General features: G+C 31.4%; 1 protein-coding gene across 24 annotated transcripts in view; it reads right to left on the reverse strand.

Moving 5' to 3' along the window:
* Window positions 1–3,580, reverse strand: part of LOC147802053 (STAM-binding protein-like) — a 41,172-nt gene extending 37,592 nt beyond the window's left edge. For 19 of the 24 annotated variants that reach the window (XM_087154901.1, XM_087154906.1, XM_087154907.1 and 16 more), the window contains exons 1-2: window positions 3,323–3,568; window positions 910–1,119 (exon numbers count right to left, since the gene is read on the reverse strand). In XM_087154901.1, the coding sequence (XP_087011027.1) occupies window positions 910–1,091 (182 nt within the window). In that variant the 5' untranslated portion in view covers window positions 1,092–1,119; window positions 3,323–3,568. Of the gene's footprint in view, window positions 1–909; window positions 1,120–2,719; window positions 2,744–3,291 lie in introns of those variants that run through there. The other 5 variants (XM_087154902.1, XM_087154908.1, XM_087154886.1 and 2 more) reach the window with 5 other exon arrangements.
* Window positions 3,581–16,953: the final 13,373 nt, after the last annotated feature.

Genomic DNA, 16,953 nt, shown 5'->3' on the forward strand with positions numbered 1-16,953 from the left:
AAATACTGAAATTACCATTCGCAATGCCTTACCAAACAAAATAGCACTGTGATTTCAAGTGGTTGTGTGATTTATGAGAGGATATATGAAGAATCTCATATTCTTATACACATAGATTTTTGAATAAATTGAGCAAAAGGGATATTTTATAACAGGGTGGTAGCCATATTTTTCAACAAAAAGTTAGCACCTTTTAAGTACTTTTTAAGCACTCAAAAAATATTTTGAATCACTTTACAAAAAAAAATCATAATTAGGATCGGTGCAGTAAAAAAAATTACTTTTTTCTCTCGTTTAAAGTTCTTAATTTGTAAACATGAAATCAATAAAATTCAAAAACATTTTCAAAAACTTTGCATAATCATGACAAAATAACTAGTTTCTGATAAATATTGCAGAGAAAATCGTGATAAATCATGCATTTTTTGTAATTTAGTACGGCAATCGATACGGGAAAGAGAAACCTCTTTTTAAAAGATAGAAAATTAAGCACTTTTCACAAACCCCGAATAAAAAAAAGCACCTTTTGTAGCTTTTAAATAATGTAAATCAAAAATAAGCACCTTTAAGCACTTTTAAAAAACCCTACACACCCTGCATAATTTTAAATGAATGAAATTCCCACAGTTAGATGTCTATCTTTCTTCAAACAGCTTTAAATAAATAATTATCAAGAATTTTGTTGAAAATTTTTAAATTCAAGTTAGCGATGAAAAACCTTAAAGTTAAAGGTTTTTTAAACATTAAACTTACAATTTATTAAAAATATTCCACATTAAACATAGGATTTACATACAATAAATAAGTTTAACTATAAATATGCATATACAATTCCAAGAATCTACAGTCAAAAGAAATAAAGTTTTGAACTTTTAATAATAAAGAAATGTAACAAATAGTTATACTTACGTTGTATATTTAGTATAGAGAATAAAAGCATTTTCTAGTTCTCCTTCATCGTAATACATCTTTGCCATTTTCAGCATTTCAGAACCAGATCTAAAATAACGACCAATTGGAATATGAGAATTAACGGTAACACTGCTGGCAACCATGGCCAAAGCTTGAATATGGCTCTTTGGATCCTTCATGTTTTTTGTTTCAAAGGTTTATTAAATGCTGAAAGAAAATGAAATAAATATGTGACATAATGACAATTTTTTAAGAAAGATTCTATTTTTTACACAAAGAAAGCCCCTAAAAAAATTTCTTCAAGAGTTGTTTGTGATTTAATAAGGCCAAGAAGGTTACAATTTACCAATTTTGTAGCCAACAACATAATAGTTGCAATATGGTCAGTAATACCGACAAGCTGCCTTTACTTTTGCTGCTAGAGATTGAACCTCAGTTTTTTCACAATGGTAGCTGAGTGCTTTAACCACTGAGCCATACCAACTTATAATTATAGAAAAGCTATCCATACTTTTCTCCAAAGATATAGTTATCTTTGAAGCAAATGTGATTTCTTAAAAATTTTATATTTGAAATTAGATATACTATAAAGGTTTTTCATTGTTGACTCATTGTTGGTTTTGCAAATGGGCAAAACTGAGAAAATGTTTCCCTATCTAATAACATAAAGAAAACAATTTTATTATGCAAAGAAGACTGCAGAATAAAATATAACATTTTAAAAGCGGAGCTGTCAGTCGTTCAAAATAAATAAATTATTAGAAAATAGTGAAATATTAATTACTTATTTATTATTATAAAAATGCAGATGTTTAATAAAAAGAAGTATACGTCAAGTATACAATCTATTGTAACTTTGCTCTACTATTCTCTTTATTTGCTCTTCTTGAAGAAGCAGAAACCCCATCAGTTTCCTCTTGGCTGGATTACTTATTATATAATTCAATGAAAATAATAAAAGTCAATGGTAGCCTATAGCAATACATTCATTTTACAAAAGGCCCAATTTAATATATATCTGTGTGCGTGTGTGCTAGTAATTAATAGATTAATAGTTTAAGCTGGTTAAAATGAGTTAAATCCAAAGGCAAATTTAATATGAGTAAAAAAGATCTTAAATTATATTAATTTCTTTTTTTTTTTAAAAACTAAATTATTTCTGACAATATTTGAAAAATAGCATTTCCAAATATATAAAAGTATTTCCAAAATAGCATTTCCGAAAATGGCATTAATATTTTTTGGAAAAATAACAAAAGTTAAGAAAAATTTTTTAACATAACATAGTTTGCATTTACAACAAAAATGTATTATCCCTATGAGCTAAGTATTTTTAATATGGTCCAAGTAATATTCCAGAAATTTTAGGACAAAATACATTTTAACCTTTGAATATTCTAAAAGAATGTACATTTTACAATCTATTAATATTTTAATTAACATTCCCATAAATACTAATAATGATAATAAAATATAAATCAAGTTTAGAAAATCTGTAAGCCACACATAAATTCCTTTATTTTTTCCAATCTGCTTTTTAATAATCAGTCCCAAAAATATTTTTAAAAATTTATGTGATGGTATCCAAACATAAGCATGATACTGATTACTGTAATATTGTGCGCAGCACATTATTGAATTGTCATTTGATTTTTAAACCCATGTTATAAGCACAAATATTAACATTTCATAAACAATAGCTCTTTTTTTTAAATTCAAGCATGTATTATTTCAAAGTTTATCATGAAGCATGAAAATATAATAAAATTAACAAGTACAAAACAATTCAAAGATGTCATATTCATACATTTTTTAGATGATTATTTTCTTTATAAAAACGAAAATGGTTTTCATCAACTAATTTTCATACCAACCACAATATTTTTTAAAAATCGCATGGTTACACATATAACCTAAAAAAATTATTAAGTATGAGTTTAAACTTGTTTTAATGGAATTGATTCTGTAAAGAACCTATGCAACCAAATAGCAGAAAATAGTTTTTAATTCTAAACAAAGCTATCCAAATGATAAAACTTAAATTTTAGTATATTCGAGTAAATCATTGTGTTGGAATGCTAAAAGAGACAATTAAAATCAAACGCTAAAATATTTATAAGAAATTAAATTAAATAATTAACAATAATCATTTTTGAGTGCAACACGAAAACCTTAATTATAAAAATTTTATACAAATTTAAAAGAAGAAAATTAAACAAACTCTCTTGAAATAGCAATTAATCAACAAAACTCTCATAATATACTAAAAATAATATATAGGCAAGAGTAGCAATTCAAAATACGTTTCATCGAAAATTTAGGATTAAATCTATCTTAGGAACTTATCTATTAAGTATTTTAACATTAGTCAAAATTTACTTTAAGAAAAATCATGATTAATTCTCTTTACTTGAAACAAACGCACTTGTAAATTTTAAGTTTAAATCATCGGAAACTTTTTCAAAACTTGCATAGTTTGCAAGTTTAATCATATACAGTCAGGAAATTACAATTTTAAAGAACAGTTTACGTTTGCATTTCATTCTTATTACAAGCATACATTTCGCCTCAAATAATGGACAAACAAGGAAATAGAAAATAGGTGGTAGCCATTTATTGGCATTGGGAAGTATGTCAGACTTTATGTTTACGTATATCATAAGCTTATAGCTTACTTTGTTAATAAATTTTTATGTTTATGTGTGCAATAAGCTTATAGCTTACTTTGTTGAAGCAGAAGGTGTGGTGTTGCCAACAGCTTTTTATTTCTTTTTTTCGTGGTTTCTACTTACCAGTCCTTTCGAAAGCTTTGCATTTATTATTTTTTTTGAATGGCGTAAATAAGATATTTATATTTAATTTGATTCGTTTTTAATCATTTAAAAAAAAGAGCCTGCAGATTTTTTTAAATGTATTTCTTTAATACTAAATCAATATTACAATGATTTATTTCCGTAAATATAATAAATAATAGAAATATATTTATTTTCCAATTGCATTATCTTTTATAAAATTAATTACATTATATTGATATAAGTCATTTTAATTATTTTCTTTCAGTTTAGTTATTTTCAATGAAATTAATATAAACTAAATAACAACTAAATAAGAAATATAGAAATAAGAATCCTCATCACTGTTTTTTTTTAATAAAAAAATTATAAATCGACTATTTATTAAACGGTTTATTGTGCTTAATTTATCCTATATTTCTGTCCAATAATCTTACTCAAATAATTATTAAGTTGATTTTATTTATTGTTTAGAAGTATGAAATATTCTTAAATCGTACAGAATTAATTTTACATTTTACCTAAGTTTTCTAATAAAGCTAAACTTTTGCAATTTTTAAGAGAATTGAAGACCAAGGGGAGAAAAGAGTTTTTTGTCCACGAAAGCTGATTCTGAGAAAAATCGGATTTAAAAGTCGGATATTGTTAAGCAACTAATATCCAGTGTAATCGTAAAAATAAAAATATACGTGAATACCACAAGCAGTTATTGACATTTAACAAAAATTTTATAGTGAGCAGCGTCATCTATTGACGAACCTCGCAACTAATTTAAAGCCATTTGAAGCTAGCTTTGAAGCAGAAAGCAACAAACTCTACATCTCTCCCTACTTCCCTTTTTCTTTAATTCAGTTTTTAATTGTCGGGTTTCTTTTGAATAACTCTCAAAATGGTTTCTGCAATTTTATGACTAAAATATTAACATTTTGATAGAAAAGAAAATAATTGCAGACGCAATAATTTAAATTATTCCCCGCTTGGAGTGTAGCTATTTAAATAAAGAAACACTTTTTGTGTTTTCATATTTTTAAACAAAAATAATAAAAGCAAATTTAATAATAAATATTGAAAACGTTATTGCTCTGTTTAATTCTGTATAGTGGATAATATTAGTTTGAAACTTCGATTCTGTTATAATATAATCGAAACAAAAAAATTTAAGTATCTATAATATATGAATATTTAAACCGATTATTAAAAATAACTAACTTACTGATTGAGACCAACTTCTTTAACACCTTTCTTTTTCTACTTGCAGAGTTGTATAATATTAATATAATATATATAATATAATGTATATAATATTAAGTTATAATTTTCAAACTCTAACCCTAAGTAGGGTTCCATGGTCCAAACAATACTCTAGGAGGAAATTTTTATAGGTGAATTAGGGGGAGCAGGGGGGCTTCCAAACAACAATTTCATAGCTGACCGTGAGAGGGTTTTTGAAGTGAAATTGTGGTTTGCTTCCAGTGTTCAAGTGGTTTGGTGGTCAAGACACCGGAATAGTAACTCACGGCTGGGGCGAGAGGTCGCAGGCTCGAATCCCTGCTGCGGCAACTTTTCAAAAATTTTCTTTTTTTTCTTTTGCTTATTTTGCATTAAGTTATTTATTTTTTTGTGTTTTTCAGTGCTTTAGGGAGTCCTATATGTAAGAAATAATTTTTTTAAATTATGAAAACATCAAATAATGGTTGAAAACTGGAAAAATCCTGTAAAAATTGGTTTTTTCCATTGCTTTAAATTATTTTTATAATATACTTGAAAGTTTATCCTGCGTAAGGTGTTCTATGATTAAAATCCTGCATCTTTCTTTGTTAAACAGCACATAATGGAATAATAATAAAAAAATAAATAATGAAATAAAAAGATGGGGTGCGATTCGAATTCCGAAGCCGTTTAACTCCTTTTAATATTAAGCTATAATTTTGAAACTCCTACCCTAAGTAGGGGTCCTTGGTCCAAACAATACTCTAGGAGGAATATTTTATAGGTAAATTAAGGGGAGCAGGGGGGGTTCCCGAAGGGCAATTTCATAGCTGACCGTGAGAGGGCTTTTGAAGTGAAATTGTGGCCAGCTTCCCGTGCTCATGTTGTCTGGTGGTCAGGACACCGGATTAGTAACTCATGGCTGGGGTGAGAGGTCGTAGGTTCGAATCCCTGCTGCGGCAACTTTTCAAAAATTTTCTTTTTTTTTTCTTTTGCTTATTTTGCATTATATTATTTTTTTTATTGCGTTTTTCAGTTTATTAGCGGGCCCTATATGTAAGAAATAACTTTTTTAAATGGGGAAAACTTCAAATAATGGGTTAAAACTGGAAAAATTGGTTTTTTCCATTGTTTAAAATTATTTTTATAATATACTTGAAAGTTTATCCTGCGTAAGGTGTTCTATGATTATAATCCTGCATCTTTCTTTGTTAAACAACAAATAATGGAATAATTATAAAAAAATAAAAAATGAAATAAAAAGATGGAGTGCGGTTCGAATTCTGAAGCCGTTTAACTCCTTTTAATATTAAGTTATAATTTTCAAACTCTAACCCTAATTAGGGGTCCATGGTCCTAACAATACTCTAGGAGGAAATTTTTATAGGTGAATTAGGGGGAGCCGGGGGGTTCCCGAAGGGCAATTTCAGAGCTGACCGTGAGAGGGCTTATGAAGTAAAATTGTGACCTGCTTCTCGTGTTCAAGTGGTCTGGTGGTCAAGACACCGCAATAGTAACTCACGGCTGGGGTGAGAAGTCGCAGGTTCGAAACCCTGCTGCGGCAACTTTTCAAAAAATTTCTTTTTTTTTCTTTAGCTTATTTTGCATTATATTATTTTTTTATTGCGTTTTTCAGTTCTTTAGGGGGTCCTATATGTAAGAAATAATTTTTTTTAAATTGGGAAAACTTCAAATAATGGGTGAAAACTGGAAAAATCCTGTAAAAATTGGTTTTTTCCATTGTTTAAAATTATTTTTATAATATACTTGAAAGTTTATCCAGCGTAAGGTGTTCTATGATTAAAATCCTGCATCTTTCTTTGTTAAACAACACGTAATGGAATAATAATAAAAAAATAAAAAATTAAATAAAAAGATGGGGTGTGGTTCGAATTCCGAAGCCGTTTAACTCTTTTTAATATTAAGTTATAATATTGAAATTCTAACCCTAAGTAGGGGTCCATGGTCCGAATAATACTCTAGGAGGAAATTTTTATAGGTGAATCAGGGGGAGCAGGGGGGGAGGTTCCGAAAGGGCAATTTCATAGCTGACCGTGAGAGGGCTTTTGAAGTAAAATTGTGGCCGGCATCCCGTGTTTAAGTGGTCTCGTGGTCATGACACCGGATTAGTAAGTCACGGCTGGGGAGAGAGGTCGCAGGTGCGAATCCCTGCTGCGGCATCTTTTCAAAAATTTTCCTTTTTTTTTCTTTTGCTTATTTTGCATTATGTTATTTTTTTTATTGTGTTTTTCAGTTCTTTAGGGGGTCTGAAGAAGAATATGTAATGTATGTAGAACATGTAACATGTAGAACATGTATGTAATATGTATGTATGTAGAATATGTAAGAAATAATTTTTTTTTATTGGGAAAACTTCAAATAATGGGTGAAAACTGGAAAAATCCTGTAAAAATTGGTTTTTTCCATTGTTTTAAATTATTTTTATAATATACTTGAAAGTTTATCCTGCGTAAGTTGTTCTATGATTAAAATCCTGCATCTTTCTTTGTTAAACAACACGTAATAGATTAATAATAAAAAAATAAAAATTAAATAAAAAGATAGGGTGCGGTTCGAATTCCGAAGCCGTTTAACTCCTTTTAATATTAAGTTATAATTTTGAAATTCTAACCCTAAGTAGGGGTCCATGGTCCGAACAATACTCTAGGAGGAAATTTTTATAGGTGAATTAGGGGGAGCAGGGGGATTCCCAAAAGGGCAATTTCATAGCTGACCTTGAGAGGGCTTTTTAAGTGAAATTGTGGCCGGCTTCCCGTGTTCAAGTGGTCTGGTGGTCAAGACACCTTAATAGTAACTCACAGCAGGGGAGAGAGGTCGCAGGTTCGAATCCCTGCTGGGGCAACTTTTCAAAAATGTTCTTCTTTTTCTTCCTTTGCTTATTTTGCATTATATTATTTTTTTATTGTGTTTTTTAATTCTTTAGGGAGTCCTATATGCATGAAATAATTTTTTTTAAATTGGGAAAACTTCAAATAATGGGTGAAAACTGGAAAAATCCTGTAAAAATTGGTTTTTTCCATTGTTTGAAATTATTTTAATAATATACTTGAAAGTTTATCCTGCGTAAGGTGTTCTATGAATAAAACCCTGCATCTTTCTTTGTTAAACAACACATAATGGAATAATAATATAAAAATAAAAAATGAAATAAAAAGATGGGATGCGGTTTGAATTCTAAAGCCGTTTAACTCCTTTTAATATTAAGTTATAATTTTCAAACTCTATCCCTAAGTATCGTTCTATGGTCCAAACAATACTCTAGGAGGAAATTTTTATAGGTGAATTGGGGGGATCAGGGGGGTTCCCAAAGGGCAATTTCATAGCTGACCGAGAGAGGGCTTTTGAAGTGAAATTGTGGCCGGCATCCCGTGTATAAGTTATCTAGTGGTCATGACACCGGAATAGTAACTCACGGCTGGGGAGAGAGGTCGCAGGTTCGAATCCCTGCTGCGGCATCTATTCAAAAATTTTCTTTTTTTTTTCTTTTGCTTATTTTGCATTATGTTATTTTTTTAATTGTGCTTTTCAGTTCTTTAGGGGATCCTATATGTAAGAAATAATTTTTTTAAATTAGGAAAACTTCAAATAATGGGTGAAAACTGGAAAAATCCTGTAAAAATTGGTTTTTTCCATTGTTTTAAATTATTTTTATAATATACTTGAAAGTTTATCCTCCGTAAGGTGTCCTATGATTAAAATCCTGCATTTTTCTTTGTTAAACAACACATAATGGAATAATAGTAAAAAAATAAAAAATGAAATAAAAAGATGGGGTGCGGTTCGAATTCCGAAGCCGTTCAACTCCTTTTAATATTAAGTTATAATTTTGAAACTCCTACCCTATGTAGGGGTCCTTGGTCCAAACAATACTCTAGGAAGAAATTTTTATAGGTAAATTAGGGGGAGCAGGGGGGGTTCCCAAAGGGCAATTTCATAGCTGACCTTGAGAGGGCTTTTGAAGAGAAATTGTGGCCGGCTTCCCGTGTTCAAGTGATCTGGTGGTCAAGACACCGGAATAGTTACTCACGGCTGGGGAGAGAGGTCGCAGGTTCGAATCCCTGCTGCGGCAACTTTTCAAAAATATTCTTTTTTTTTCTTCCTTTGCTTATTTTGCATTATATTATTTTTTTATTGTGTTTTTTAATTCTTTAGGGAGTCCTATATGCAAGAAAATTTTTTTTTAAAACTGGGAAAACTTCAAATAATTTGTGAAAACTGGAAAAATCCTGTAAAAATTGGTTTTTTCCTTTGTTTTAAATTACTTTAATAATATACTAGAAAGTTTATCCTGCGTAAGGTGTTCTATGATAAAAATCCTGCATCTTTCTTTGTTAAACAACACATAATGGAATAATAATATAAAAATAAAAAATGAAATAAAAAGATGGGATGCGGTTCGAATTCTAAAGCCGTTTAACTCCTTTTAATATTAAGTTATAATTTTCAAACTCTAACCCTAATTAGGGGTCCATGGTCCTAACAATACTCTAGAAGGAAATTTTTATAGGTGAATTAGGGGGAGCAGGGGGGGATCTCAAAGGGCAATTTCATAGCTGACAGTGAGAGGGCTTTTGAAGTGAAATTGTGGCCTGCTTCCCGTGTTCAAGTGGTGTGGTGGTCAAGACACCGCAATAGTAACTCACGGCTTGGGAGAGAGGTCGCAGGTTCGAATCCCTGCTGCGGCAACTTTTCAAAAATTTTCTTTTTTTTTCTTTGCTTATTTTGCATTATATTATTTTTTTATTGTGTTTTTCAGTACCTTAGGGGTTCCTATATGTAAAAAATAATATTTTTAAATTGGGAAAACTTCAAATAATGGGTGAAAACTGGAAAAATCCTGGAAAAATTGGTTTTTTCCATTGTTTTAAATTATTTTTATAATATACTTGAAAGTTTATCCTGCGTAAGGTGCTCTATGATTAAAATCCTGCATCTTTATTTGTTAAACAACACATAATGGAATAATATTTAAAAAAAAAATGAAATAAAAAGATGGGGTGCGGTTCGAATTCCGAAGCCGTTTAACTCCTTTTAATTTTAAGTTATAATTTTCAAGTTCTGACCCTTAGTAGGGGTCAATGGTCCAAACAATACTCTAGAAGGAAATTTTTATAGGTGAATTAGGGGGAGCAGGGGGGATCTCAAAGGGCAATTTCATAGCTGACAGTGAGAGGGCTTTTGAAGTGAAATTGTGGCCTGCTTCCCGTGTTCAAGTGGTGTGGTGGTCAAGACACCGCAATAGTAACTCACGGCTGGGGAGAGAGGTCGCAGGTTCGAATCCCTGCTGCGGCAACTTTTCAAAAATGTTCTTTTTTTTTTCTTTTGCTTATTTTGCATTATGTTATTTTTTTTATTGTGTTTTTCAGTTCTTTAGGGGGTCTGAAGAAGAATATGTAATGTATGTAGAACATGTAACATGTAGAACATGTATGTAATATGTATGTATGTATGTAGAATATGTAAGAAATAATTTTTTTTTATTGGGAAAACTTCAAATAATGGGTGAAAACTGGAAAAATCCTGTAAAAATTGGTTTTTTCCATTGTTTTAAATTATTTTTATAATATACTTGAAAGTTTATCCTGCGTAAGTTGTTCTATGATTAAAATCCTGCATCTTTCTTTGTTAAACAACACGTAATAGATTAATAATAAAAAAATAAAAATTAAATAAAAAGATAGGGTGCGGTTCGAATTCCGAAGCCGTTTAACTCCTTTTAATATTAAGTTATAATTTTGAAATTGTAACCCTAAGTAGGGGTCCATGGTCCGAACAATACTCTAGGAGGAAATTTTTATAGGTGAATTAGGGGGAGCAGGGGGATTCCCAAAAGGGCAATTTCATAGCTGACCTTGAGAGGGCTTTTTAAGTGAAATTGTTGCCGGCTTCCCGTGTTCAAGTGGTCTGGTGGTCAAGACACCTTAATAGTAACTCACAGCAGGGGAGAGAGGTCGCAGGTTCGAATCCCTGCTGGGGCAACTTTTCAAAAATGTTCTTCTTTTTCTTCCTTTGCTTATTTTGCATTATATTATTTTTTTATTGTGTTTTTTAATTCTTTAGGGAGTCCTATATGCATGAAATAATTTTTTTTAAATTGGGAAAACTTCAAATAATGGGTGAAAACTGGAAAAATCCTGTAAAAATTGGTTTTTTCCATTGTTTGAAATTATTTTAATAATATACTTGAAAGTTTATCCTGCGTAAGGTGTTCTATGAATAAAATCCTGCATCTTTCTTTGTTAAACAACACATAATGGAATAATAATATAAAAATAAAAAATGAAATAAAAAGATGGGATGCGGTTTGAATTCTAAAGCCGTTTAACTCCTTTTAATATTAAGTTATAATTTTCAAACTCTATCCCTAAGTATCGTTCTATGGTCCAAACAATACTCTAGGAGGAAATTTTTATAGGTGAATTGGGGGGATCAGGGGGGTTCCCAAAGGGCAATTTCATAGCTGACCGAGAGAGGGCTTTTGAAGTGAAATTGTGGCCGGCATCCCGTGTAGAAGTTATCTAGTGGTCATGACACCGGAATAGTAACTCACGGCTGGGGAGAGAGGTCGCAGGTTCGAATCCCAGCTGCGGCATCTATTCAAAAATTTTCTTTTTTTTTTCTTTTGCTTATTTTGCATTATGTTATTTTTTTAATTGTGCTTTTCAGTTCTTTAGGGGATCCTATATGTAAGAAATAATTTTTTTAAATTAGGAAAACTTCAAATAATGGGTGAAAACTGGAAAAATCCTGTAAAAATTGGTTTTTTCCATTGTTTTAAATTATTTTTATAATATACTTGAAAGTTTATCCTCCGTAAGGTGTCCTATGATTAAAATCCTGCATTTTTCTTTGTTAAACAACACATAATGGAATAATAGTAAAAAAATAAAAAATGAAATAAAAAGATGGGGTGCGGTTCGAATTCCGAAGCCGTTCAACTCCTTTTAATATTAAGTTATAATTTTGAAACTCCTACCCTATGTAGGGGTCCTTGGTCCAAACAATACTCTAGGAGGAAATTTTTATAGGTAAATTAGGGGGAGCAGGGGGGGTTCCCAAAGGGCAATTTCATAGCTGACCTTGAGAGGGCTTTTGAAGAGAAATTGTGGCCGGCTTCCCGTGTTCAAGTGATCTGGTGGTCATGACACCGGAATAGTTACTCACGGCTGGGGAGAGAGGTCGCCGGTTCGAATCCCTGCTGCGGCAACTTTTCAAAAATATTCTTTTTTTTTCTTCCTTTGCTTATTTTGCATTATATTATTTTTTTATTGTGTTTTTTAATTCTTTAGGGAGTCCTATATGCAAGAAAAATTTTTTTTTAAACTGGGAAAACTTCAAATAATTTGTGAAAACTGGAAAAATCCTGTAAAAATTGGTTTTTTCCTTTGTTTTAAATTACTTTAATAATATACTAGAAAGTTTATCCTGCGTAAGGTGTTCTATGATAAAAATCCTGCATCTTTCTTTGTTAAACAACACATAATGGAATAATAATATAAAAATAAAAAATGAAATAAAAAGATGGGATGCGGTTCGAATTCTAAAGCCGTTTAGCTCCTTTTGATATTAAGTTATAATTTTGAAACTCTAACCCTAAGTAGGGGTCCATGGTCCGAACAATACTCTAGGAGGAAATTTTTATAGGTGAATTAGGGGGAGCCGGGGGGTTCCCGAAGGGCAATTTCAGAGCTGACCGTGAGAGGGCTTATGAAGTAAAATTGTGACCTGCTTCTCGTGTTCAAGTGGTCTGGTGGTCAAGACACCGGAATAGTAACCCGCGGCTGGGGTAAGAAGTGGCAGGTTCGAATCCCTGCTGCGGCAACTTTTCAAAAATTTTCTTTTTTTTTCTTTGCTTATTTTGCATTATATTATTTTTTTATTGTGTTTTTCAGTACCTTTGGGGTTCCTATATGTAAAAAATAATATTTTTAAATTGGGAAAACTTCAAATAATGGGTGAAAACTGGAAAAATCCTGGAAAAATTGGTTTTTTCCATTGTTTTAAATTATTTTTATAATATACTTGAAAGTTTATCCTGCGTAAGGTGCTCTATGATTAAAATCCTGCATCTTTATTTGTTAAACAACACATAATGGAATAATATTTAAAAAAAAAATGAAATAAAAAGATGGGGTGCGGTTCGAATTCCGAAGCCGTTTAACTCCTTTTAATATTAAGTTATAATTTTCAAGTTCTGACCCTTAGTAGGGGTCAATGGTCCAAACAATACTCTAGAAGGAAATTTTTATAGGTGAATTAGGGGGAGCAGGGGGGGATCTCAAAGGGCAATTTCATAGCTGACAGTGAGAGGGCTTTTGAAGTGAAATTGTGGCCTGCTTCCCGTGTTCAAGTGGTGTGGTGGTCAAGACACCGCAATAGTAACTCACGGCTGGGGAGAGAGGTCGCAGGTTCGAATCCCTGCTGCGGCAACTTTTCAAAAATGTTCTTTTTTTTTTCTTTTGCTTATTTTGCATTATGTTATTTTTTTTATTGTGTTTTTCAGTTCTTTAGGGGGTCTGAAGAAGAATATGTAATGTATGTAGAACATGTAACATGTAGAACATGTATGTAATATGTATGTATGTATGTAGAATATGTAAGAAATAATTTTTTTTTATTGGGAAAACTTCAAATAATGGGTGAAAACTGGAAAAATCCTGTAAAAATTGGTTTTTTCCATTGTTTTAAATTATTTTTATAATATACTTGAAAGTTTATCCTGCGTAAGTTGTTCTATGATTAAAATCCTGCATCTTTCTTTGTTAAACAACACGTAATAGATTAATAATAAAAAAATAAAAATTAAATAAAAAGATAGGGTGCGGTTCGAATTCCGAAGCCGTTTAACTCCTTTTAATATTAAGTTATAATTTTGAAATTGTAACCCTAAGTAGGGGTCCATGGTCCGAACAATACTCTAGGAGGAAATTTTTATAGGTGAATTAGGGGGAGCAGGGGGATTCCCAAAAGGGCAATTTCATAGCTGACCTTGAGAGGGCTTTTTAAGTGAAATTGTTGCCGGCTTCCCGTGTTCAAGTGGTCTGGTGGTCAAGACACCTTAATAGTAACTCACAGCAGGGGAGAGAGGTCGCAGGTTCGAATCCCTGCTGGGGCAACTTTTCAAAAATGTTCTTCTTTTTCTTCCTTTGCTTATTTTGCATTATATTATTTTTTTATTGTGTTTTTTAATTCTTTAGGGAGTCCTATATGCATGAAATAATTTTTTTTAAATTGGGAAAACTTCAAATAATGGGTGAAAACTGGAAAAATCCTGTAAAAATTGGTTTTTTCCATTGTTTGAAATTATTTTAATAATATACTTGAAAGTTTATCCTGCGTAAGGTGTTCTATGAATAAAATCCTGCATCTTTCTTTGTTAAACAACACATAATGGAATAATAATATAAAAATAAAAAATGAAATAAAAAGATGGGATGCGGTTTGAATTCTAAAGCCGTTTAACTCCTTTTAATATTAAGTTATAATTTTCAAACTCTATCCCTAAGTATCGTTCTATGGTCCAAACAATACTCTAGGAGGAAATTTTTATAGGTGAATTGGGGGGATCAGGGGGGTTCCCAAAGGGCAATTTCATAGCTGACCGAGAGAGGGCTTTTGAAGTGAAATTGTGGCCGGCATCCCGTGTAGAAGTTATCTAGTGGTCATGACACCGGAATAGTAACTCACGGCTGGGGAGAGAGGTCGCAGGTTCGAATCCCAGCTGCGGCATCTATTCAAAAATTTTCTTTTTTTTTTCTTTTGCTTATTTTGCATTATGTTATTTTTTTAATTGTGCTTTTCAGTTCTTTAGGGGATCCTATATGTAAGAAATAATTTTTTTAAATTAGGAAAACTTCAAATAATGGGTGAAAACTGGAAAAATCCTGTAAAAATTGGTTTTTTCCATTGTTTTAAATTATTTTTATAATATACTTGAAAGTTTATCCTCCGTAAGGTGTCCTATGATTAAAATCCTGCATTTTTCTTTGTTAAACAACACATAATGGAATAATAGTAAAAAAATAAAAAATGAAATAAAAAGATGGGGTGCGGTTCGAATTCCGAAGCCGTTCAACTCCTTTTAATATTAAGTTATAATTTTGAAACTCCTACCCTATGTAGGGGTCCTTGGTCCAAACAATACTCTAGGAGGAAATTTTTATAGGTAAATTAGGTGGAGCAGGGGGAGTTCCCAAAGGGCAATTTCATAGCTGACCTTGAGAGGGCTTTTGAAGAGAAATTGTGGCCGGCTTCCCGTGTTCAAGTGATCTGGTGGTCATGACACCGGAATAGTTACTCACGGCTGGGGAGAGAGGTCGCCGGTTCGAATCCCTGCTGCGGCAACTTTTCAAAAATATTCTTTTTTTTTCTTCCTTTGCTTATTTCGCATTATATTATTTTTTTATTGTGTTTTTTAATTCTTTAGGGAGTCCTATATGCAAGAAAAAATTTTTTTTAAACTGGGAAAACTTCAAATAATTTGTGAAAACTGGAAAAATCCTGTAAAAATTGGTTTTTTCCTTTGTTTTAAATTACTTTAATAATATACTAGAAAGTTTATCCTGCGTAAGGTGTTCTATGATAAAAATCCTGCATCTTTCTTTGTTAAACAACACATAATGGAATAATAATATAAAAATAAAAAATGAAATAAAAAGATGGGATGCGGTTCGAATTCTAAAGCCGTTTAGCTCCTTTTGATATTAAGTTATAATTTTGAAACTCTAACCCTAAGTAGGGGTCCATGGTCCGAACAATACTCTAGGAGGAAATTTTTATAGGTGAATTAGGGGGAGCCGGGGGGTTCCCGAAGGGCAATTTCAGAGCTGACCGTGAGAGGGCTTATGAAGTAAAATTGTGACCTGCTTCTCGTGTTCAAGTGGTCTGGTGGTCAAGACACCGGAATAGTAGCCCGCGGCTGGGGTGAGAAGTGGCAGGTTCGAATCCCTGCTGCGGCAACTTTTCAAAAATTTTCTTTTTTTTTCTTTGCTTATTTTGCATTATATTATTTTTTTATTGTGTTTTTCAGTACCTTTGGGGTTCCTATATGTAAAAAATAATATTTTTAAATTGGGAAAACTTCAAATAATGGGTGAAAACTGGAAAAATCCTGGAAAAATTGGTTTTTTCCATTGTTTTAAATTATTTTTATAATATACTTGAAAGTTTATCCTGCGTAAGGTGCTCTATGATTAAAATCCTGCATCTTTCTTTGTTAAACAACACATAATGGAATAATATTTAAAAAAAAAATGAAATAAAAAGATGGGGTGCGGTTCGAATTCCGAAGCCGTTTAACTCCTTTTAATATTAAGTTATAATTTTCAAGTTCTGACCCTTAGTAGGGGTCAATGGTCCAAACAATACTCTAGAAGGAAATTTTTATAGGTGAATTAGGGGGAGCAGGGGGGGATCTCAAAGGGCAATTTCATAGCTGACAGTGAGAGGGCTTTTGAAGTGAAATTGTGGCCTGCTTCCCGTGTTCAAGTGGTGTGGTGGTCAAGACACCGCAATAGTAACTCACGGCTGGGGAGAGAGGTCGCAGGTTCGAATCCCTGCTGCGGCAACTTTTCAAAAATGTTTTTTTTTTTTCTTTTGCTTATTTTGCATTATGTTATTTTTTTTATTGTGTTTTTCAGTTCTTCAGGGGGTCTGAAGAAGAATATGTAATGTATGTAGAACATGTAACATGTAGAACATGTATGTAATATGTATGTATGTATGTAGAATATGTAAGAAATAATTTTTTTTTATTGGGAAAACTTCAAATAATGGGTGAAAACTGGAAAAATCCTGTAAAAATTGGTTTTTTCCATTGTTTTAAATTATTTTTATAATATACTTGAAAGTTTATCCTGCGTAAGTTGTTCTATGATTAAAATCCTGCATCTTTCTTTGTTAAACAACACGTAATAGATTAATAATAAAAAAATAAAAATTAAATAAAAAGATAGGGTGCGGTTCGAATTCCGAAGCCGTTTAACTCCTTTTAATAATAAGTTATAATTTTGAAATTCTA

The sequence above is a fragment of the Parasteatoda tepidariorum genome, chromosome 11, assembly GCF_982258835.1.
Source record: "Parasteatoda tepidariorum strain Cologne lab strain chromosome 11, Ptep-v5.0, whole genome shotgun sequence".
NCBI classification, from domain to species: Eukaryota; Metazoa; Arthropoda; class Arachnida; order Araneae; family Theridiidae; genus Parasteatoda; species Parasteatoda tepidariorum.